A 24,532-nucleotide genomic window follows, 5' to 3' on the forward strand; every position below is an offset into this window, starting at 1 on the left:
CAGGCTAACATGAAATCACATTGTCATTATAGTCAAAAAGGGTGAAGAATGCTAAGGAATTGGCCCAGACTGGGGATGGATCAGCCTGGCTGAGAACAATTTGCTCGGTTGAACAGATGGCCATAGAGATTGCCAGGGTGCCTGAGCAGCTGTCTGTTGGTGATCGTGAATTGCCAGTAGCAGGTGATAAAGGCAGCGGTAAATGCACCTTGGAACATGGTGGTAATGATAAGATCATGATGTCAGTTCACTAAGCACAAGGGACTGCTGCCATGAGATGGAGTACAAGGATTGGGTTGCGTGATACATGCAGCACGGTCATAGTTAAAGGCGGTGGCATGCAGCAGAATGTGCTTTCACAATGAGAAGGGCTGTACCAACATGACCCCTTGTGTTTCACACAGGTCCCAGCTCTGCCCAGCAACCCCCCATACCCTCTCCCCAACCAGGCCAGATCAATCCTCGGGCATCAAGAAGAGGAAGAGGTGTCTGAGGAGGAAGCATCACATCTGACTCCGCCAACTCAGATACTAGCACTTCGGAGGGATGTAGTGTGCCTGTCGAGTCAGAAGCACAGGGTGAAGAGCACCATACCAGCGCAGGGAGAGGAGTCTGACTCAGATATGTGTGCACAGTTCCCTCGGAGGAGGGAGGAAAGTCACGATGGTGCTCCAGTGGGAAAGGAACGTTGAACCTCAGGAGCCTTATTATGGGGCATAGTATTTGGACAATCATCAGTAGATACATACGAACAGAAGTAGGCCATTCGGCCCCTCAAACCTGCTTCGCCATTCAATAAGATCATGGCTGATCTGTTTGTGTTTCAAATTCCACATTCCCATCTACCCCTGATAGACTTTGATTCTCTTGCCTAACAAGAATCTATCTACCTCTGTCTCAAAAATATTCAGTGACCCGTCTCCACCGCCTTCTGAGGCAGAGAGTTCCACATAGAGAGGCACAACCCTCAGGGAAAAAAATTCTCCTCATCTCTGTCCGGTAAGGGCAACACCTAATTTTAAAATAGTGCCCCCTAGTTCTGGACTCACCCACAAGAGGAAACATCCTTTCCACGTCTACCATGTCTACCTTGTCAAGACTATTCAGGATCTTATACACTTCAATAAAGTCACCCCTCACTCCTCTAAACTCCATTGGAAACAAGCCCAGCCTGTCCAACCTATCCGCATAAGGCAACCTGCTTATTCCAGGTATCAATCTAGTAAACCTCCTCTGATCTGCGTCTAATGCATTTACATCCTTCCTTAAATAAGGAGACCAAAACTGCACACAGTATTCAAGATGGAGTCTCACCAATCCCTGCATAACTAAAGCATAACATCCTTACTTTTATGTTTAATTCCTCTCGTCTTGATTACATGCTGTACCTGCATACTAACTTTTTGTGACTCATGCACAAGAACGTCTCGATCCCTCTGCACTTCGAAATTTTGTAGTCATTCCCCTTTTAAGTAATACTCTGCTTTTCATTCTTCCTGCCAAAGTGAACTTCACATTCTCCTACATTGGGCAAAAATCTGGCAGATGGATTACAGTCACTCAACCTATCTATATCCGTCTGCAAACCCCTTATGTCTTCTTCACAACATAATTTCCTACCTACCTTTGTGTCATCTGCAAATTTAGCTACCATGGCTTTGCTCCCCTCATCTAAGTAATTGATGTAAATTGTAAAATGTTGAGGCCCAGGCACAGACCCCTGCGGGACTCTACTTGTCACATCCTGCCAATCAGACAGAAGACCCATTTATGCAAACTCTCTGGCCAGGATCTTTAGGTCGGCGAGCGGGGGGCGGGGCCTGCTCACCGACGCGTAAAATGACGCAGGATGACGTCGGGCAGAACTCCCGACGTCACCGCGCATCATTTCAATGTTCAGGTCAGCGGGGGCGCAGCCGAATCAGCTATGTGCCCGCTGACCTGTCAACGGCCTTTTGAGGCCATTTAAAAAGTAATTGACTTAATTAATGGACATGCCCATCCACCCTTAAGGTTGGCGGGCAGGCCGGGAGCCCTGACGGGCTTCAGAAAAAGCATGAAACCTCATCCACAGGCGGGATGAGGTTTCATGAGGATTTTTAAAAATTTACTAAAGGTTAGAGTTAAAGTGAAGAACATGTCCCGACTCGTGTGACAGTGTCACATGAGGGGACATGTCAGGGAAATTTTGTTTCTGCTCCTTGACCATTTTTAAATTTAGCGCCGATCTTCATGAGGCAGCACTTAGCCTCAGGGAGATGAGTGCGCTCTTCCGTGCACATGCGCAAAAGAGCGCACTCTCGGCTGAGGGATTGCGCCCCCCCGCCGCCCGCACAGGCAGATGTCACGTAAAATGGCGGCACACCTCCAATCGGGGGCGCCGATTGGAAGTGTGCCCCTACACATCCACTCCTGCACTTCCTCCCCCGATGGGGGGAAAATTCTTCCCTCTGTTTTCTGCCAGCCAGCCAGCCAATCTTCTATCCGGGCTAATATGTTACCTCCTATGCTATGAGCTTTTATTTTCCGCAATAACCTTTGATGTGGCACCTTATCAAATACTTTCTGCAAATCCAAGTACAGTACGTCTGCAGGCTCCCCTCTATCCATCGCACATGTTACTCCTTCAAAGAGCCCTAATAAATTGGTTAAACATGATTTCCCTTTCATAAAACCATGCTGATTCTTCCCGATTACCTTGAGCTTTTCTAAGTGCCCAGCTATAACTCTTTAATGATCGACTCTAACACCTTCCCCATGACAGACGTCAAATGAACTGGCCTATGGTTTCCTGTTTTCTGCCTCACTCCCTTCTTGAGTAGAGGGGTTATATTTGCTACTTTCCAGTCTGATGAAACCTCTCCACAATATAGGGGATGTTGTAAAATTAACACCAACACATCTACTACCTCATTAGCCACCTCTTTTAAGACCCACGATGAAGTCCATCGGGACCCAGAGACTTGTTAGTCCACAGCTCCATCAGTTTGCTCAGTACTGCTTCCTTAGTGATTGTAATTTCACCAAGTTCCTCTCTCCCCTCCATTTCCTGATTTACAGTTATCACTGGAATGTTTTTAGTATCCTCTACAGTGAAGACAGAAGCAAAATATTTGGTCATTTCATTTGCCATTTCCTTATTATTTACTATTAACTCTGCATTCTCACTCTCTAGAGGGCCAACACCCACTTTACCTACTCTTTTCCTGTTTAAATGCCTGTAGAAACTCTTGCTATCCGTTTTCACATTTCTAGCTAGCTTCCACTCATACTGTAATTTCTTTCTCCTGATTAATCTTTAAGTCATTCTCTGCTGTTCTTTATATTCTGACCAATCATCTGACCTGCCATTCATCTTTGCGCAGTTATATGCTTTTTCTTTAAGTCTAATGCTTTCCCTAACTTATTTAGTTAAGCATAGATAGTGGGTCCTCCCTTTAGAATTTATCTTTATAGTAGGAACATTCTTATTCTGAGTATTCTGAAATATCCCCTTAAATGTCTGGAACTGTTTCTCTATAGATCTATCCCCTAGCCTGGTATCCCAGTTCAATTCAACTAGCTCAGCTTTCATGCCCACATAGTTGCCCTTATTTAAGTTTAAAATAGTCTTAAACCCACTCTTCTCCCTTTCAAGGTAGATGTAAAATTCAATCATATTGTTGTCGCTGCTACCTAGGGGTACCTTCACTCTGAGGTCATTAATTAATCCTGTCATATTACACAATACCAAGTCTAATGTAACTTGCTCTCTGGTTGGTTCCAGAACATGCTTCTCTAAGAAACTATCTCAAAATCATTCTATGAACTCCTCATCCAGGCTACTACTGCCAATCTGATTTTTTCAGTTTATATGTAGATTAAAGTTACCCATGATTATGGCCACCCCCTTATCGCCAGGACCCAATATTTCTTCTTGTATACTTTGTCCTACATTGTGCTTACTGTTAGAAGGCCTGTAGACCACTGCCGCTAGTGACTTCTTTCCACTACAATTCCTCAATTCCATCCAAACCAATTCTACATCCTGATCTCCTGAGCCAAGGTAATCTCTAACTATTGCACAAATGCCATCCTTGATTGACAGTGCTAGCCTCCACCTTTACTTAGCTTCCTATTCTTCTTGAAGGTCATCTCCCCCTCAATATTCAGGATCCAATCTTTGTCATCTTGCAGCCAGATCTCCATAATGGCTATCAGGTCATATTTATTTACTTCAAGGTATGCCATCAATTTGTTTACTTTGTTATGAATGCTATGCGCATTCAGATACAGAGCCTTTCATTTAGTCTTTTTGTTATCTTTGTGACATCTAGTCTTGATTCTTTGTGCACTTGGGTTTTTTCTCTCTGTCCCTTCCTGCCATTCTCCGACCCTCATTTCCCATATTACTATTTGCCTCTCTTACCTTGTCTCTACTCTTTGATATACCACATCTTTCCACATTGAATCCCTTGCTGCCACTATTTAGTTTTAAACTTTTACTACTTCCCTAGTTAAGCGGTTCACAAGAACACTGGTCCTAGCCTGGTTCAGGTGTAGACCATCCCAACAATAAAGCCCCCACTTTCCCCAGTACTGGTGCCAGTGCCCCACAAACCAGAATCCACTTCACCCACACCAGTCTTTGAGCCACGTATTCATCTCTCTAATTTAATGTACTCGATGCCAGTTTTCACTCGGCTCAGGTAATAATCAAAAGATTATAATCTTTGAGGTTCTGCTTTTCAATTTAGTGCCTAGCTTCTCATACTCTCTATGCAGAACCTCTTTCCTAGTTCTACCTATGTCATTGGTACCTACATGGACCACGACAATTAGATCCTCCCCCTTCGACTGCAAGTTCCTCTCCAGCCCTGAGTAGATGTCCCGAACCCTGGCACTGGGCAAACAAAACAGCCGTCCAGACTCTAGCTTTTTGGTGCAGAGAACAGTGTCAATCCCTTTCAATATACTGTCACCTACTAACACTACGTTCCTTTTTGCTCCCCCAACTTGAATGGCTTCCTATATCATGGTGCCATAGTCAGTTTGCTCATCCAGCCTGCAGCCCCTGCTCTCATCCAAACAAGCTGAGAAAACCTCATATCTACTGGACAATTGTAGAGGCTCACACTCCTGCCATCTGGGTCCCCTTACCTGCCTCACTCGCAGTCACACCCTCCTGTCACTGACCACTGACTAAATCAGAAAACCCTATTCTAAATGGTGTGATTGCCTCCTGGTATAAAGCATCCAGGTAACTTTCCCCCTCCCTGATGTGTCATAGAGTCTGCAGCTCAGCCTCCAGCTCAATGACTATGAGCCAAAGTTCCTCATGTCGCAAACACTTATCATAGATGTGTTTGCCTTGGATCACAATGTTATCCAGGAGCTCCCACATGCTGCAGCCTTGACACATCACATATCCTTAAGATGGTTGCAACTGTTGGCACAGCAGTCGCTGGAATGGACAACTGCTGCACACCATCAGCCAGCCCCCATGAACCCCACCTGAAGGCCAAACAAGGGCTGTGGAGGTAACTGAGGAAGGTGAAGGTAACTGGTGCTTCTCAGTACCCTCATCATCTTCCACCACACGGGTCCCTCTGCCAGAGCACTCATCTGCCCTGCAGATGCCAGTGACCACGACTGTCCATGCAAAGATGCAGATGCCGCAGTCTGAAGGAGGTCCCCAATGGGTGCCTGCACAACGAGGTTAGCTACCACTTTTCACATTGCTGTATAGACCAAGTGAGCAGCCTGTGTCCACCTCCTCTGAGGCAACACGGTGGGGGGGCGGTAGGTGGACACTTTGTAGGAGTGCAAGGGCAGGGTACCGTCTCGCCTAGAGCACTAACGGGTTCACTGTGGCTACACTTTTCACATTGTATATATTACATCTGAGCACTTTTTGAAGATATTTACATACATTCGTAGATGACTCGGTGTATGTTTGTATGCTACAGAACTCAAAAAGAATGGTAACATGAAGGGCGTTCTTATCAGTGATAATGAAGGCAGTATGCTGAGGTCCATCTTGAGATGAAGTCACCAGGAACAAGGGCGTGATCACATGCATGAAGCATTGGAGGGCTTTTTCCTTCTCTGGTCTATCACATAAGAATAGTGTTCAAAGGCTCAAGCATTGAGATGCTCCTTGCATCTTTCATTGCCATCCAATGCCATCCAAACTTGACTTTAAGAGAGGCTCAATGATCAGACTCCACGAGCAGATACAAGTGCATCTCAAGCTTGTGTTCCAGGTGCAAGGCATTCATCCGCACATCAGTGTCACACACTGGCCTTTGTATAAGCATCACAGTTCGACATGTTATGTATGTTCCAGGGAATGTTGCTCGTCTGCTGTCTCCAGTACTTTGGCAGCATTTGCATTCCAGGTAGCAGAGGATGTGCTTTATGAGGGAAGCAGAGGTTTATGGAAGCCTGGGATGTTGCAAATGGCCCCTACCTTTGAAACTGGACATTGAAAGAACTTGCACACCATCCATTCCGGTCAAAGAACTACTGTTGCACAGTTGTGGGTCATGTCATTCTCAGTGCTGTGGGCATGGTTTGAGTATGCACAGGGTGGCAGCTTTGATGCCTCACTTAGAGGCACTGGCATTTATGTGAGGAGGCCAGGTAATGAAAGACAACCTATCATGTGTGTTTGTAATACTCTGAGGCCGATGGTTATGATGGTGAGGGTTTCAGCCATTTTAAAGTAACTGAGTTAAACTCATTGAAGTTGATTCTTTCTCTTTTGGGGGATGGCCATTCCCCTGAGTAATTGTGGCTTCAACATAAAAGGTTCTTTACTTGGAAGTTGTTCACCAGGGACTGGCCGATGGCAAGTGTGAACTAGGAGGACCTTTTAAGAATATATTTTGCACAAGGACAGGACTGGTGATCAGCCCCTCCTGCACAGAGTCAGCCCTGGCTACATGGCTATGGTTCCCAACTGCTCTGCAATTGGTGGCTTCCTCATCCTCCTCCGTTTGGGAATCATCAGAATGGATAGGGACTTCCTCATCCTCCTCATCTTTCTCATTCTCTTCCTCCTCAGAGGTCGGAGCTCTGCCCATGGCATCAGTGTCATCGATTTCTAGGTCCCTCCACTGTCAAGTACACCACTACTATTCTTAATATCCTTGCTAGGGCATACTGTGGAGCTCTACCTGACCGATTGAGGCACCTGAAGTGCATTTTTAAAATGCCAATGGCCTGCTGCATTGTACTCCTTGTGATAACGTGGCTGCCTCAGTTTAAGGGTTCTTAAAGTAGGTCATTAGCCAGGTTGTTAAGGGTTAGCCTTTGTCCACTAAAAACCAACCACAGATCTGTGTATATGGCTGAAATAACTGAGGGAGTTGGGAACTCCTTAGTACGAAGGAGTCATGGCAGCTACCGGGGAACCTTGTACACATTTGAAGGAAGACCTTGTTGTGATCACAACCGAAGTGGACAGTGAGCAAGTTGAAGGACTTTTGGTTGACAGAGATGTCCGAATTATGAGCTGAAGCCTTTATGCACCCATGTTGACAATCAATAACATCCCGCACCTGAGGGAAGCCTGCTAATTGGGCAGAGACCGTGGCTCTTTATGTCTGAGATGCCAAATCTACAACGAAATTAATGTGATACCCACATAAGCAAACAGGGCATTAGTTACAGCCTTAATGCAGCTGTCTGCTGCTGTCTGGGATACACCAGACAGGTCTTGGAAAGAGCCTGAGGCATAAAAATTGAGAGCAACAGATACCACTGATAGGTGCCGTGTTTAGGGGCGAGACTTCTGATTTCCAGGCGTGTCCGCCATCTTTGCAATGACGAAAAGGTTCTCTGTCATTGTGAAAATTTAGACCTTGGTCTCCAGAGTTCCAGGAAGACATTGAGAATGTTGGGTTGTAAAGGGTTATACTTTAAAATCTCCATTCACTTCCAAGATAGAATCAAGTTGGGGGTCTAAAGAATAGCTAATCAGCATTTCTACCTGGATACAAGATCCACGTGATTCACATTGCCATGGGGTTAGATTTTGAGAGAGGAAGGGTTGTTAAGATATCCCTTAAAACTCTCAGACACCGGCAGTCTGCCAGGATCCAGGAGAGAGAGAGCAGCTAGAGGCTAAAAGTCTCTATGGTTCATTGTGAAGAAATGTGGCACTGGGTGGGAGAAGCCAGCTCACATCAGCGGGGAGAGGTCCAACATTAGGCCCCTTACTCACTTTTAGGAGTATGCCATCGAGCTGACCAGTGAGGATGTGGACCTTGCCTGCGGCGACGGTGAGGTTGGCGGTGAACATCCATTGGAGGATCCTACCCATCATCCCTCTCTCAACACAACTCTGAGTGCTCTCTATCCTGCTTTTGACTCTGCTGTCATGCACTAATTATCTCTACTTTGGTTCACCGGGAGCTCTGCCAAGTGACTGACGCCTTCAGCCAGCCAGTCCCTCAGCTCCATCCATGTCCTCACCTCCAGCAAAGAGGGCACCTCCTCCATTGAACAGCTGGAAATAAGCAGCCTGGTCAAAGTGCTTAATGACACCTTCCACCAGCGCAGAGACACATACCTCAGTGGGACTTAGATCTAGAGCAGGCTCAGGTTCACAATCTGGCAGTCACTGCATGGACACGCGTCCGCAGCAGGAGAAGGCATGTTCAGCTGAGCTCCCTGTCCCTTGGAGGACTGCTGTGGAAGAGGCATCTGTGAGGTCCGAGTCAGATGACAAACCTCTGGGTTAGGCCTTCCAAATCATCCTGGAGAGTCAGCAGAAGGCAGGGGAATGCAGAGGTGTTGGAAGCCCTCAACAGAGTGGCAGGTGAGTCAGAGGAGTGCGTCCGCCTGCTCTCTGATGAAGGGGTGCGCATGTGGAGGATGGTAGATGCCATGGAGACCCTGGTCCCATCGGGTGAGCCACGGGCGAGTTCCTGTAGTGGCAACACAAGAGGGAAATGGGGCACCTTCACGTCCTTCCAGGTGCTCCCAAAGGGAGGAGCAGCAGCAGTTGGACACCTATGGGTCATCCACTCAGGAATCGCAGAGGCTGTCCACTCCTTCAGAGTTCCCCTTTGCCATGAGCCCCTCAACCTCATCCTCTGTCACCACAGAGGGAGCAGCCGGCCCATGGGTGATTCTGGAGGGAGAAATATGAGCGTGGCAGGGCCTTTCAGAGCCTCATGCAAGCATATTCGCACGCACGCGGATCCTTGCCGTGTCACACTCATCTCAATGTGTTGAGCATTTTCAATGCTGCCTGCTGGGGTTCGCTTTCAGTTATCCATCTGAGCTGACCTGCTTCTCCGCCCACCCACTGATCACACTCCCATGCAGCACCTGATCTCACCCACCACGACTCACGTTTCACTTTCGATTTGGACAACATGGTGTTAATTCGGTTTTAATTTTGCTCCCCTGTCCTCTACCCTCCCCCAGTCGCTCATTGCCTTTCCCCCATCACAGTTGACTCCCCCTGGCATCACCTTTCACCTCCCTCTCCTCTACTAGCCACAACCTTTTCCTTCAGGGAGGTCCTGGTGAACATGTATGTTCCTTTCCTACCCGAAAATCCCACCCCCGTCCACATTAACTTCCCCAAACTCCTCCTTCCCACCTCCAGGGTCCATGTCTGCCTACAGGTCCCCACCAACTACCCTTGCCGTCCCTTCTATTGCTACCGTCAAACCCTCACCCTCTCACCCTACCGCCACACTTTGCCCTCGGTCGTTCTCACCATCCCGCCCCGGAACCCCTTCCCAACACCCGGACCCCTCCACCCCGGAACTCCTTTGCCCCTCTCCAGAGCCCTTTCCCCAGAACACCTTCCCTCCCTTACTCTTCCCATCCATGACCCCCAGGACTCCTCTACCCCCCACTTAGCCCCTCCCCCTTCCTGACTCCCTCAGACACCCTCACTTTTTTCTCCTTCCCCCTTCCTTCCTCTAACCTTACTCCCTCCCCTCTCCGCACTCCTTCCTCCCCCCTCCCTTCCTCCCCCCTCCGCCCTCCCTTCCTCCCCCCTCCCTCCTCCCCCCCTTCCTCCCCCCTCCCTCCCTCCCCTCCTCCCCCCTCCGCACTCCCTCCCTTCCGCCCCCCCTCCGCCCCCCCTCCCTTCCCCCCCCCTCCCTTCCCCCCTTCCGCACCCCCTCCCTTCCCCCCTTCCGCACCCCCTCCCTTCCCCCCTTCCGCACCCCCTCCCTTCCCCCCCCCTCCCTTCCCCCCTTCCGCACCCCCTCCCTTCCCCCCTTCCGCACCCCCTCCCTTCCCCCCTTCCGCACCCCCTCCCTTCCCCCCCTTCCGCACCCCCTCCCTTCCCCCCCTTCCGCACCCCCTCCCTTCCCCCCTTCCGCACCCCCTCCCTTCCCCCCTTCCGCACCCCCTCCCTTCCCCCCTCCCTTCCCCCCTTCCGCACCCCCTCCCTTCCCCCCTTCCGCACCCCCTCCCTTCCCCCCTTCCGCACCCCTTCCCTTCCCCCCTTCCCCCCTCTGCACCCCTTCCCCCCTCCGCACCCCTTCCAACTCCCTTACGCCTATCTCCCCAGTTGCCATCTTCTGCCCCGTTATCCCTCATCCCCATGCTCCCTCCCCCCCTCCCAACCTCACCCCCCACCCCCCAGACACCTCTTCCTCTCCCAGTCGATCCTAGATCTTCCTCTCCACCCCGCACCCCCCCAGCCATCATCCGTGACTTTCCAACAGAGCCATGTCCATGAGAATCCACCCAGCATGCCATGGATGTTCCTCCAGTGTGCCCTGCTGTTGGGCTCCAGCATCTTCTGCTCCTCGGATGTCTGCAATGTGAGCAAGGCCCTGGCGGTAAGTCCCAACTTCGGTGCGTCACACTTGTCAAGTTGTGTTCTGCACCGATGTGTTTTCCCAACGACGTGGGCAGACAATCCAGCAAGGAGGGTTGGGAACGAGTCCGGCAGGTGGGCCTTTTAAGGATATGCTGATATATTACAATGAGGTTCCCGACGTCTGATGGAGGGGAATGCGGCCTGCCATCAACGGGCTGAACGGACAATCGCAAACTGGTTTCATGACACTGTGAAACCGATTTTTGGCCTTCTCGCCACATTGTCTGCTCACTCCACCGAATACACCCGACACCAGTGGGCACGGATGATTCTGTCCATGGATGAGAAGCTTTAACAGCTTCAGCAGGGCAGAGTCGAGTGACATTACAGAGGTGGAAATACGGTAGCATAGTGGGTATGTGGACTAGTAATTCAGAGGCCTGGACTAATGATCCAAAGACACATGTTCAAATCACACCATGGCAGCTGGGAAATTTAAATTCAATTAATTAAATTAAGTCTGGAATAAAATGCTAGAATCAATAATGGTGACCATGAAACTACCAGATTGTCGTAAAAGCCTAGCTAGTTCACTAATGTCCTTCAATGAAGGAAATTTGCCATCCTTATCGACTGGCCTAAATGTGACTCTAGACCCACAGGAATATGGTTGAATCTTAAGTGCCCTCTGAAGTGGCCTAGAAAGCCACTCAGTTATATTCAAGAAGGTTGCTCACCACCACGTTCTCAAGGGCAATTTGGTATGGGCAATAAATAGTGGCCTTCCCAGCGATGGCCACATTTCCTGAATAAACAAAAAAATAAAGCTCATCTCATGGTCAAATAGTTCTGCCTGAGACAGTTGGCAAGGAAATGCTGATCCCCCAGTCTGCCACCTGATGGCCAGCTCCAGGCAGCTGGCCTGGAAAATTCCAGTCGGCCCTTGACAATTGGCTTCAATAGGCATTTAGTCACCTTAATTAGCTACCTGTGCTTAGGGGCGTATAGCCTTCCAACTCCAATCCTGCATCTGGGAAATTGGCTTGGGACGCGATGGGGTGGGCGGAAGGAGTGTGGGGATGGGGGGTGGATGGTGCCTGTAAACTGGCATGCTGGCCGGAAGCATAAATTTTTTTGCCTGTTCGTCTCCATACTTGCTCCCATATGGAGGTGAAAATTCTGTCCCTGGAGGTGTTTGCGTACAAGTCTTAGAAGGTGGCAGGGTAAATTGAGATCCCTGTTAAAAAATTATATGGGACTTTTGGCTTTATGAGGACAGGTATAAAGTACAAAAGCTAGGAAGAAATTCCAAAACTTCATAAATCAATGATCAGGCCCCAGCCTTAGAGGGAGTGCAGATGAAATTTAGCAGAATGGTACTCAGAATGCAGGATTTCACTGAAGCTGGGGCTTTCTCCTTAACAGCATTGAAGGTTAAAGAGGAGATTTAATAGAGCTATTCAAAATCATAAAGGGTTTTAATGGAGTAAATAAGGAGTAACTGTTTCCAGTGGCAGAAGGTTCAGTAACCAGAGGGCACCGATTTGAGGTAATTGACAAAAGGTGGGGAGACTTTGTTTTTTTAAAAAAAGCAAGTCATTATGATTTGGAATGCACTGCCTGAAAGGTTTGTGGAAACAAGATCAATTTCAAAAGAGAATCAGATAAATACTTGAAGGGAAAAAAATGCAGGGCTACAGGGTAAAGGGACAATTTAGATAACTTTTTCCAAAGAGCCAGCATAGGCTTGATAAGTCAAATGGCCTCCTTCTGTGTTGTAGTATTTTATGATTCTATAAAAATCTGTTACAATAAAGCTTAATTGTATAAACAATATGCAGTTAAATAAATCCTTTGAATTTTTAATCAAACATTGAAAAATCAATGCAATGTTCACAGTTTCTTCGTGGTCAATGTCAGCGTAAATTATGCTGTAAAAGAAAGCAAGGGATAGGTGATCAGCTAAGTCTTGACCTGTCATTCCAAAATTGGTAGTAGATAGCTTCTAGAGGACATAACATAGGCTGAAATTAATTAAGGATAATTAATCTGGATCTGCAAAAGGCAAGTTGAGTCTGATGAGTTTATTTTAACAATAATACCAGTGTATTGATAAATAAAATGCAGTGGATGTTTCACACATAAATTTCCAAAATGCATTTGAGAAGGTGCCACATAGAAGACTTGTTGATAAAATTAAGGTATATATGGCAACATTGATAGCACATTGATTAAAGCAGAGAATATAGAGTTGAGATTAATTCACAGAATGTTACAGTGCAGAAGGAAGCTATTCAGCCCATTGTGCCTGCTATGGCTCTGATCTTAATATTTTTCTGACTGGAGGGATGTAAACAGTGGTGGCTCTTCAGAGGTCATTGATGGAATCTTTTCAATATAATAAATAGATTGAACTTAAATAAAATTACAGAAAAAGCCAATCTCAAGTTAAAAGTCTACTTGAATATATCCAGAGGAATTGTGCAGTGAACCAAAAAGCAAAATAAGAAAGCAGAAATATATATTTTACAATTTTAAGGTACAGGGGGCAAAAAGATAAAGTAAACACCCCCTCACAATTATTTAACCTTCACTAGTAATTATAATAAGAAAATATGCAATACCAAAATAGTGACCAAAGCCAACCATGAAGAGGACTGTAAAAAACTTCAGGAGAACACAGACAGTGTTCCTCACAGTGTACATCAGTAGACTAGTCAAATAGATGACAGATGAAATTTAATGTGGACAAATTCAAGATGATACATTTTAGGAGGATAAGGGGAGGGCATATACATTGGTAAGTAAATTTTAATTGAACCAGAGGAATGGAGAGATTTAAAGAACGAGATATGCAAATATCCAAAAGTGGAAGGCAAAGTTGATATCGTCCTGAAATAAAAAATGTGGGATTCCAGGTTTTATAAACAGAGGTATTGAGGACAAAAGCAGAGAGGTAATGATAGACATGTATAAATCATTGATTAGGGCACAGTTAGAATATTACATCCAATTTAGGTGCCTTTCTCCAGGAAACATATGAAGGCCATGGAGATGATGCAGAAAAGATGAACTAAAATAATAGCTAGGACAAGGGGAGAGGGTGGTGTAGTGGTAATATCGCTGGATTAGTACTTCAGAGGACCAGGCTAATGTTCTGGAGACATAAGTTCAAATCCCACCATGGCAGCTGGTGGAATTTGAATTCAATTAATAAAAAACCTGGAATTGAAAGCTAGTCTCAGTAATGGTGGCCATGAAACTATCATCAGTTGTCATAAAAAAAGTCTGTTTTCACTAGTGTCCTTTGAGGAAGGAAACTTACCTGGTTGAGCCTACATGTGACTCCAGATCCACAGTAATATGTCTGACTCTTAACTACCCTCTGAAATAGACCAGCAAGCCACTCAGTTCAAGGGCAATTAGGGATGGGCAACAAATGCTGATCTTGCTAGCAACAACCATGAAAGAAAAAGACAAAAGAAATGTTGTCTCTTTTCATTAGAACAAAGAAGGTTAAAGTCTGAATGTTGTTCAAAATTATGAGGGGATTAGAGAAGTAACCAGGAAAAACTACTTCCACTGGGTGTATTTGTTGTAATTCTTGACCTGCCTAGACTTAGAGCTGAAAGGGTCCATGGAATTATTCATGGCTTGAAATTTCCCCTTGTCGGGAGTGCGCGATTGGCAGGCCCAGGAACAGCTGGGAAATGGGCCCCCAGCTGCGATCGGCCCCCAACTGCAATTTCACACTAGCTGGCCAATTAACAGCCAGCCAATGTGAACCACGCGGTGAACAGCTCAGCGCTGCCGGGGTGGAGGTGGGAAGAGGGAGGGCAATGACGTCACCATGGGCATGGGCGAGTGCTGCGAGAGAGCTCCCAGAAGGCAGACAACTACCTCAGGGAGCTGCAGACCTGCAAATAATGAAATTAAGCACTAAAAAGCTGCAAAAAAATGTCCATACATCAAAATCAAGGACCTGAAAGCATACCTTATAAGAATGCTGTCCCCAGATATTTCTTTTTATTTTAATTCCTAACGGAGATTTCATCCCACCCTTGGATGAGGTTTCATGAAAAATGTAAAAGTGGCCTGGACGCCGATTCGCCCATATGCCAACCATAAGGTTGGATGGGTAATGAAAAATCGCAGACAATTGCGCCATTAATGGGCTTAATTGCCCGATTAATTATCAGCAGGCACGCTTTCAATTTTTGTGCGAACCCGCCGAGCAAAATATCTTGTGCGACTTTACGCCCAATCAGGTTGGGCGTACACCTGCCCGCAGGAACTAAAATTCTGCCCTATATTTCTACATGTAATACTTCAATAGAAATAAAAATCGGAGAGATATAAACAGGCTTGCAGACTCGTTATCACCAATTTTATAATATCACGCTTTATATTACAAAACTTACCACCCACTGTGATTCTATGGTAAATTTTAATCTCGATCCCTACCAAACATCCTGGAATTCTTGCATTTTAATCCAAGAAACCCAACAGGCATCTATGATTACGTACCTTATTTGTACTGAAAAGGTTCAACAATTAAATAGAAATGATCCCTTTCAGCATTTTAAAATATTCCATACCTAAATGAACCGCAGTTTGCTAAAATTATTATCCATACCTGTGTTATGTATTCAAAGTCAATAAAATATTCAGGCACGACAAGATCATGGTCAAACACAAACCACTCATATTGACGCAGACTGCAATCACAGCTGCCATGTAGTTTTATGGAACTTGAGAATCCTTGCAGGTATAGGAAACAAAGGAATAAAAAATTAAAAATTAAACATATACATTTTTTGGTAGTACTGCACTAAATACTTATAAATACATTGTAAATATAGAGACAGAAACCTAGCCAAAGGGCAACTCCCCAATACTAGTCATATGTGCATTACATGGTATGTGAGAAATATGTGGGATAAGCTTGTAAACTATAAGAAATTGACTATCTTTTAAAGTCCAATAACAATTCATTGAGTATATATTCTACAATCTGCGATTATGTTTAGTTTTAATTTGATCTATTTGACTACGTATTTGATCTTTCTGAAGCCCTGCATATATAGGCACTCACTAGCCCAGGCATTAAGCCATGTAGCACCAATTTTATAGGTACTGTATAGCCTGTTTAAAATGGCAAGCAGGAAGCACATGCACAATTCCAGCTGGTAGTCTACCACCTACCATATTAGTAGAGGAGGTAATTAATGCATGCGTCAGAAGTGCAGATTGGCAGCATTCACAGTTAAAAATAATGAATGCAGATAAGGATCCTGTGCTTCCTGCAGGACTTGTTTTCCAATTTAGATCATCTTAGTATTTCAAACATCACATGTTGACCTCACTCAGCACAACCTAGCACTTTGTATTTCTGACTACTATTTGACTTTTGAGTGCTTTTTGCTTAATTCTAGCACTCTTGAAAATACACTTTGTCTGCAGAGAGACGTCATGCTACTTTTGCACTGTTGTTGCTCGTGGCCTCACAAGTTGTCTTGCTGCAGACATGGTGGTCTGACAAGCAGCCTTTTGGAATGAAAGGTGATTGGCAACAATAAGGAAGACACTAAGGGCTGGAAGTTTCTAGAAGAGGGAGGAGGAAAAGACGACCATTTCACAGAAGGTCATATCTAGTCTTCAGGGAGCATTCATCCTACTTCAACTGAGCAGCAGTATGCAAGGGTTCCTTTACAAAAACAGAATTACCTGAAAAACTCAGCAGGTCTGGCAGCATCGGCGGAGAAGAAGGGTTCCTTTGTTTTAGCAAGCAAGCTGTATTGAGCTATAATCATCTATGTCAGCCTCACTATAGCCTAAACTCACGGCTCAGCAACACTGCCTTTGGCTATCAAGGTCACTATGTACTTAACTTTTATATTACAAGCTCTTTGCAGACCTCAACAGCAACATCTCACAGTTCACGGTGCATTCATGTACCAAGAAGGTCACCAGGGCTCTCTACACCAGTACAAACACTTATATCTCTTACCCTATTGATAGTGAAGAAATAATACTTACATTCTTATAGTGCTTCACACACCTTCAGGATGTCCAAAAGTGCTTTAGAGCTATGAAGTTACTTCTGAAGTGCAGTGACAATTGTAATGTAGGAAATATGGCAGCCAATTTGCATACAGCAAACCCCCACAAACAGCAATGTGATAATAACCAGATAATCAGTTTCTCTGATGTTGATTGAGAGATAAATATTGACCAGGAGAAAACTCCTGGCTCTTCATCAAAATAGTGCCAGAGGACTTATTGTGTCCACCTTAGAAAGCAGACAGGGTCTTGGTTTAACATCTCCTCTGAAAGATGGCACTTTGACAATGCAGCACTCCCTCAGTACAACTGGAATGTCAGTCTAGATTTTTGTGCTCAAGTCTCTGGAGTGGGGCCTAAACCTGGTTACTTAGAGACAAAAGTACTACCAATTGAGCCACATCTGAATGAAATTGCATTAGGTTTCACCTGCATGGGAGGCTTTCCAATGGTGCAGGTTGCATTGACTGAACAACACATTGCCTTGCATGCTCCCTATAACAAGCCTGGGATATTTATTAATAAAAAGGGACTCCACTCCCTCAAAGTACAACTGGCTTGTCACAGGCACAACGTCATTTTGGTCCAGGTCTGCTCTTTCATTCAGTGCCAATCCTCTATGCTGCCTTTATAGGCCACAGGTTTGACAAGGGTTATTGCCTTTTTGGCTCATATTTCCAGTTAGAAACCAGTTGCGGAGTTGCAGTGGCAACCATGATGCCACAAGAAGCATCATCAAACGAACAATCAGCATACTGAACTGTTTTGGAGGAGCTTTGCTTTAACGTGCTTACCACATTCTCAAGATCCATCATGGAGTGGTAGATAGAACATACACAATGCATTTGGTGGATAGGAGTTTGGTTTACTTTAGACAAATATTGGGCACAGTCTAGACTTCCTATTAGGGTATCCAGATTCCTGCTGAAGTTTGGATTCACCTTACTAAAATCTTGAATTTGCTTAACAATAAGTGTAAAGGGTTATTCCAGACTCTTGTTTCTTTCTTTTTATTTTGCTTTTCCCCGCCATAGAATTCTTCAAAGACGATTACTATTTTTGAAAAGCAATACCAATGTATTTTGCACTTGGTTACCTGTATCATTTGCACATCTGGTGTCCACTTTTCGAGGTCTATAGACAGAATCTGCATTTGGGTACTTCGTCTGTTCAACAGACTCTGAATCAATGGCCTGAACACTGTGACCAAGGAAGACTTTGGCAATAATGAGCTGACCTAAAAGCAAAGTCGAATGATTTGTTTCAATATTTTGTGAAATTGAATGTTTTAAATTCATTCACATTTGATATGGAAGGTATGTATATAAAATTGTATTAATGTGGAACATGAAAAATAATCATCCTGGCACATCCCTCCAATTTCTTCCAACAGACCATATATAATTTGCATTGTCATAGACAACAAGCAATCTGTGCCATGTCCTAATGGAGGTAAAGAATCACAGATAGAAAGCAAGAAATAAATCAATCCCTTGCCTCTGTAGATGACAGAATATCAATCTAACTGTACTATTTACCTTATTCAAACCAAATCAATTATATTTTTAAAAATTTGTTCATGGGATGTGGGAGTCACTGGCTAGGCCAGCACTTATTGCCCAGCCCTAATTGCCCTCATTCAGAGTCAACCACATGGCTGTGGGTCTGGAATCACATGTAGGCCAGACCAGGTAAGGATGACAGATTTCCTTCCCTAAAGGATATTAGTGAACCAGATGGGTTTTTATGACAATCGGCAACGGTTTCATGGTCATCACCAGACCTTTAATTCCAGATTTTTATTGCATTCAAATTTCACCATCTGTCATAGTTAGATTCAAGCCTGGGTTCCAGAGCATTACTCTGGGTCTCTGGAATACTAGTTTAGTGGCAATACCACTATGCCACCATCTCCCCTTGAAAGCTCCAATTGTCCCATCATTCCTAGCCTTTTTAGGGCATGAGTTCCAGTTGTCTGCTGCCCATTGTGTGAAAAGCTGTCTTATGATTTTACTCCTGAATGGTCTAGCTCTAATTTCAAGGTTGTGCCCAATTATTTTTAATTCCTCACCAAAGAAAATAGTTTCTCTGCATCTACCCTGTGAAATCCTTTTAACATTTTAAACATCTCGATCAGATCCATCTCTTATACTCAAGGTAATAGAAGTGAAGTTTATGCAACGTATCCTCATAATTCAGCCCTCTAATCCTAGGAATCATACTGATGAATCATCCCTCAAAGATCAATATAGTCACTTGGTAGTACAGAACTTGAGTATTGCTGAATAAAAGACATGTTGTCGAAGCTTCTTATCTTGCACTCATCAGGACAGAATTGCAAGAATACCAAATCTCAAAGGGAACAGCAATTTATATTGCAAGAGAAGAGGGCGCTGATTGGTTGGCAAGTGGACTCAATTGGTGGAGGCATTGCCATGGAGAATGCATCTGGGAACAATTAACCTCCAAGCTTTTGTTTAAATTCAAACCAGGCGTGTCAACTCTTATTGGTCAAGGCAATGCCATGGGGAATGAACCAGGGAATGACCTTTGAGAGGATGATTGACCAGTGTGATTCCAAGGATTAGAGGGTCAAATTATGAGGACAAAAACTTGTGTTACAGCAATTCTCGAGTTTATTCCCCATGACAATGCCTTGACCAATCAGAGTTGAATTGCCTGGTTTAAATTTGCCACTTGCCAACCAATCAGTACCCTCTTCTTATGCAGTACATATTAATGTTCCTTTTGAGATTTGGTATTCTTGTGGTTCTGACCTGATGAGTGCAAGTCGAAAAACTTTGACAGTATGTTTCCTTTTTCAGCAATACTAAAAGTCAATATATCCTTCCTGAGGTACGGTGTCCAATATGAATTTAGTAGCCCAGATGATATTTTGGCTGTTTCTTGTTTTAAAACTCTAAATAAAAGATTTAGAGTTAGAAATTTCGATGTGTTCAGGAATGTAAAGCAATGCACCGGAGAAGTGAGCAATGCCATATTTCTCCAGGTGCTTGATTAGTGACCCTGACAGCTGCATTCAGTAGATGCATGCATTATTTAAATATTATAATCAGGATCCTGCCCCTGAATCATTGTCTGTCATGAAATGATGCATATGTGAGCCTCAAATGCCATCTTTTTACCATGATGTGCTAAGATGGTTAGAAACAGTCAGGAAGCGGCTTTCAGAAGTGGGTCTCACATCAGTGGTAGGGAAACTATTGGAGAAAATTCTGAAGGAGAGAATCTATCTCCACTTGGAGAGACAAGGTTTGATCAGGGATAGTCAGCATGGCTTTGTCAGAGGGAGGTCATGCCGAACAAATTTGATTGAATTTTTTGAGGTGACCAGACGTGTAGATGAGGGTAGTGCAGTTGATGTAGTTTATATGGATTTCAGCAAAGCCTTTGACAAGGTCCCACATGGGAGACTTATAAAGGCGGCAAATGCACATGGGATTCAAGGTAATTGGATGAGGTGGATTCAAAATTGGCTTAGGGATCTGTGCTGGGTCCTCTATTATTCGTCATTTACATAAACGACATAGATGACTATGTGGGGGAATTAGGAAGTTTGCGGATGACACAAAGATTGGCCGGGTGGTTAATAGTGAGGTTGAGTGTCTTGGGCTACAGGAAGATATAGACGGGATGGTCAAGTGGGCAGATAAGTGGCAGATGGAATTTAACCCTGAAAAGTGTGAGGTGATACACTTTGGAAGGAGTAATTTGACAAGGAAGTATTCAATGAACAGCATGGCACTAGGAAGTTCTGAGGAACAAAGGGACCTTGGCGTGTGTGTCCATAGATCTCCGAAGGTGGAGGGGCATGTTAGTGGGGTGGTGAAAAAGGCATATGGGACACTTGCCTTTATCAATCGAGGCATAGATTACAAAAGTAGGGAGGTCATATTGGAATTGTATAGAATCTTGGTGAGGCCACAGCTGGAGTAGTGTGTGCAGTTCTGGTCGCCACATTATAGGAAGGATGTGATTGCACTGGAGGGGGTGCAGAGGAGATTCACCAGGATGTTGCCTGGGATGAAACATTTAAGTTATGAAGAGAGGTTGGATAGACTTGAGTTGTTTTCGTTGGAGCTGAGAAGCCTGAGGGGCAACCTGATCAAGGTGTACAAGATTATGAGGGGCATGGACAGGGTGGATAGGGAGCAGCTGTTCCCCTTAGTTGAACGGTCAGTCACAACGGGACATAAGTTCAAGGTGAGGGGCAGGAGGTTTAGGGGAGATGTGAGGAAAAACTTTTTTACCCAGAGGGTGGTGATGGTATGGAATGCATTGCCTGGGAGGGTGGTGGAGGCAGGTTGCCTCACATCCTTTAAAAAGTACCTGGATGAGCACTTGTCACGTCATAACATTCAAGGCTATGGGCCAAGTGCTGGTAAATGGGATTAGGTAGGTAGGTCAGGTGTTTCTCACGTGTCAGTGCAGACTCGATGGGCCGAAGGACCTCTTCTGCACTGTATGATTCTGTGATCCTGTGGTATCAATAGGGATCTTCACCTCCATTAACGATTAGTCATTCAAGGCTGCCAAGATGCTTTACGGTTAAGTTGCTGGCTATTTTGTATTCTGTTTGGCTGCTAATACTCTGCAAGAGACTATTTATGGGACATTACAACTATTTCACCATTTTTTCTTGTTCAGAGTAGCTAAACTTGGGCTTGCTGCTGGTCTTACCCTTGATGCTCCTAAATGCAGGAGAGAAATAGCAGCAATGGCAAGGAAGGCAGTGAACATCTACATAGGCTGCAAGAGGAGGGAGAAGAAAGCAAGAAGGCAAGAAGCCTTGCACCATGTGTGTCATCAAGAACTGACCAACAGAGCTGAACCTCACAGAATAAGTGTTCAAGGCAGCTGCTTTTCAACAGAGAGATAGCCACATACTGTGCCACCTATTGCAGCGAGAATTGGAACCCAACACCAGGGAATGCCTGTGGCAGTGGAAGTTAACAAGGATCTAAATGTTTATGCCTCTATTGCCTTCCAATCTGCTTTGGGGACATCACCATGAACACACATCGATATGGCAGGTCATTATTGCATTGTTTGCCAACAGTTTATCAGTTTCTTCATATAGGCAAATAGGCATGAAGAAAGGGCACTGGGATTTGCAAGATTTCTGGGTTCTAGCAGGTGCAGGGCATCATCGTGCATTCATGTGGGTCTGCTAGTTCACACTTATGAAGCATTGTTTCTGAAAAGGGAGTCCATTGCTCAATGTGAAATTTGTTTGTGATCACAGGTCATACAGGCCAGGATGGTGTGTGACTTGGAGGGGAACCTGAAGATGGTGGTGTTCTGATACATCTGCTGCTGCCTTTCTAGATGGTAGTGGTCATGGGTTTGGAAGGTGCTGTTGCAGGAGCGTTGGCAAGTTGCTGCAGTGAGTCTTGTATATGGCACACACTGCTGCCACTGTGCGGCAGTGGTGGCGGGTGTGACTGTTTAAGGTGGTGAATAGAATCCCAGCAAAGCGGACTGCTTTGTCCTGGAAAGTGTCGAGCTTCTTGAGTCTTGTTGGTGTCACACTCATCCAGGCAAGTGGAGAGTATTCCATCACATACCTGACTTGTGCCTTGGAGATGGTGGACAGACTTTGGGGGGAAAAGAAGTGAGTTACTCGCCCCAGAATTCCCAGCCTTTGACCTGCTTTTGTAGCCACAATATTTATGTGGCTGATCCAGTTCCATTTTTGGTCAATGGTAACCCCCAGGATGCTGATATTGGGAGATTGTACTGCCATTGAATGTCAATGAGAGAAGGTTAGGTTCACTCTTGTTGGAGATGGTCATTGCCTGGCACTTCTGTGGTGCAAATGTTACTTGCCTCAGCTCAGTGCGTTGCAGAATGGCTTCTGGGGAACAAGAGATATCCTCTCACCTACAAGCTGATGATTCCTCACAGGAGCTATACATTAGTAAGGGCTCTCATTGAGCAAGCAACAATTCCTCTGTCAAGACAGATCAGTGCAGCCCATAAAGAGTTTCATGGTTCATCATTGAATGTTGCATGTCTCACAATGTAGCCATTTAAAGGGGGTTCTCTTGAAAAGGAGGAGTGGTGCAAATCCGACGGGTTGAATGACCTCTTCTTGTGCTGTTCTATTTTATGTTAGACTCCATCATGGTATATTATCCTTTACTGTATTATTCAAAAATATAAGTTATGACAACTCAGTTCTTATGGAATAATACAATCATAACCAAGAGAAGAAAAAAAAAAAATCAGTTAATACAAAAACCTCTTTTACCATATCTGAAAGGTACTGGATCAATAAAATTTCCGTTCTGGGCTTTAGCTTGTCCCAGCAAGTATTCAATTCTGGGTTGTTCACATAAGCTCATACTATTACAGAGAGGGACTGCCTCATCACGACCTAGAGCCTGTGAAGATGAACAAAAATATATGAATCAGTTACATTTGTTGTGTGGAACACCAATTGTTCATGTTTAGTATTAATGCTGGACTGTTCTTTATAGGTTGATTTCTGCATAAAATCTGATTTGTACACATTTGAAGGAAGCAGGCGAAATATTAATAACTAAAAAATGCAAGTGATATCATTTTTGTATTCCATTCAAAAACAGCCAACTGCTTTAACAGTATATGATATTTTCTATGATTAGCAGTTGCTTTAGCAGACTGAAAATAATTAGAAGTGCTAAGAAAAACCTGGAAAAGAACAGATCATAAACTGCAATACACAGGGCTAAATTAAATGCTGAGGGCAGGCTCCCCCGACCAAGGGTAATTGTTGAGGACAGCCCGCCTCCGCTTGGCTGGCTTGTCCTGCTTTAGTTTTTTGGATGATGGCCCTTTAATTATTATAAGCTGGGGCATCCATCTGTCTCCAAGCAGAAGTCCCACATTATAGACCTACCGACCAATTGGAGGCTAGCAATCCAGATCAGTGGCCACTGCCAGTATTGCAGGAGGCCTGGGAGGAAGAGGAAACATGGATGCTACTAAACTCAGGTTAAGTCCATGATCTTGCCAGGGCCAGTTTGACAAGACCCAGCAAGGGGGCAAAACTATAGGGGGCCTGCAATTGGCACAGGGGACATGGGAAGGAGGCATTAACCCCACCTCCCAACCGTTACTCATCAGCAACCCGCACTGGGGGAAGACTGCACCCATTGCCCATTGAATTGGAGCGGTGGCATGATTGCCCACTTACGGGTCTCTATTGGGCCACAGGCAGGACCCGTGCCTCCAAAATTACTGTCGCTGATGGGCAAGTATTTTTAAAAATTCTTTCATGAGATGTGAGCGTCGTTGACAAGATCAACATTTATTACCCATCCCTGATTGCTCTTGAAAAGGTGATGGTGAGCCGCCTTCTTGAACCATTGCAGTCCACCTGGTGTAGATACGCGCACTGTACTGTTAGGAAGAAAGTTTCAGGTGTCTGGTGCAGCAACCATGGAGGAATGACAATACAGTTCCAAGCCAGGATTGTGTGTGGCTCGGAGGGGAACTTGCAGGTGATGGTCTATCCAAACCTCTGCTGCCCTTGCCCTTCTAGGTAGTAGACGTCATGGGCTTGGGAGTTGTTGAAGAAGCCTTGATGAGTTGCTGCAATGCATCTTGTAGATGATACACACTGCTGCCACTGTGCGTCAGTGGTGGAGGAAGTGAATCTTGAAGGTGGTGGATGGGGTGCCA

The 24,532-nt window shown here is 45.1% G+C and overlaps 1 protein-coding gene across 5 annotated transcripts in view; it reads right to left on the reverse strand.

The window, feature by feature from the left end:
* The window catches only part of lrrc9 (leucine rich repeat containing 9), a 197,358-nt gene that overhangs the window by 93,707 nt on the left and 79,119 nt on the right, over positions 1-24,532 (reverse strand). For all 5 annotated transcript variants that reach the window (XR_013579440.1, XR_013579439.1, XM_078562277.1 and 2 more), the window contains exons 15-17: positions 23,118-23,250; positions 17,940-18,080; positions 15,417-15,541 (exon numbers count right to left, since the gene is read on the reverse strand). Coding sequence is in view for 3 of the 5 variants with exons in the window: in XM_078562277.1 (XP_078418403.1) it covers positions 15,417-15,541; positions 17,940-18,080; positions 23,118-23,250 (399 nt within the window). In the remaining 2 variants the exon portion in view is untranslated. The remainder of the gene's footprint in view (positions 1-15,416; positions 15,542-17,939; positions 18,081-23,117; positions 23,251-24,532) is intronic.

This window comes from Cetorhinus maximus, chromosome 18, assembly GCF_964194155.1.
Source record: "Cetorhinus maximus chromosome 18, sCetMax3.hap1.1, whole genome shotgun sequence".
Taxonomy (NCBI): domain Eukaryota; kingdom Metazoa; phylum Chordata; class Chondrichthyes; order Lamniformes; family Cetorhinidae; genus Cetorhinus; species Cetorhinus maximus.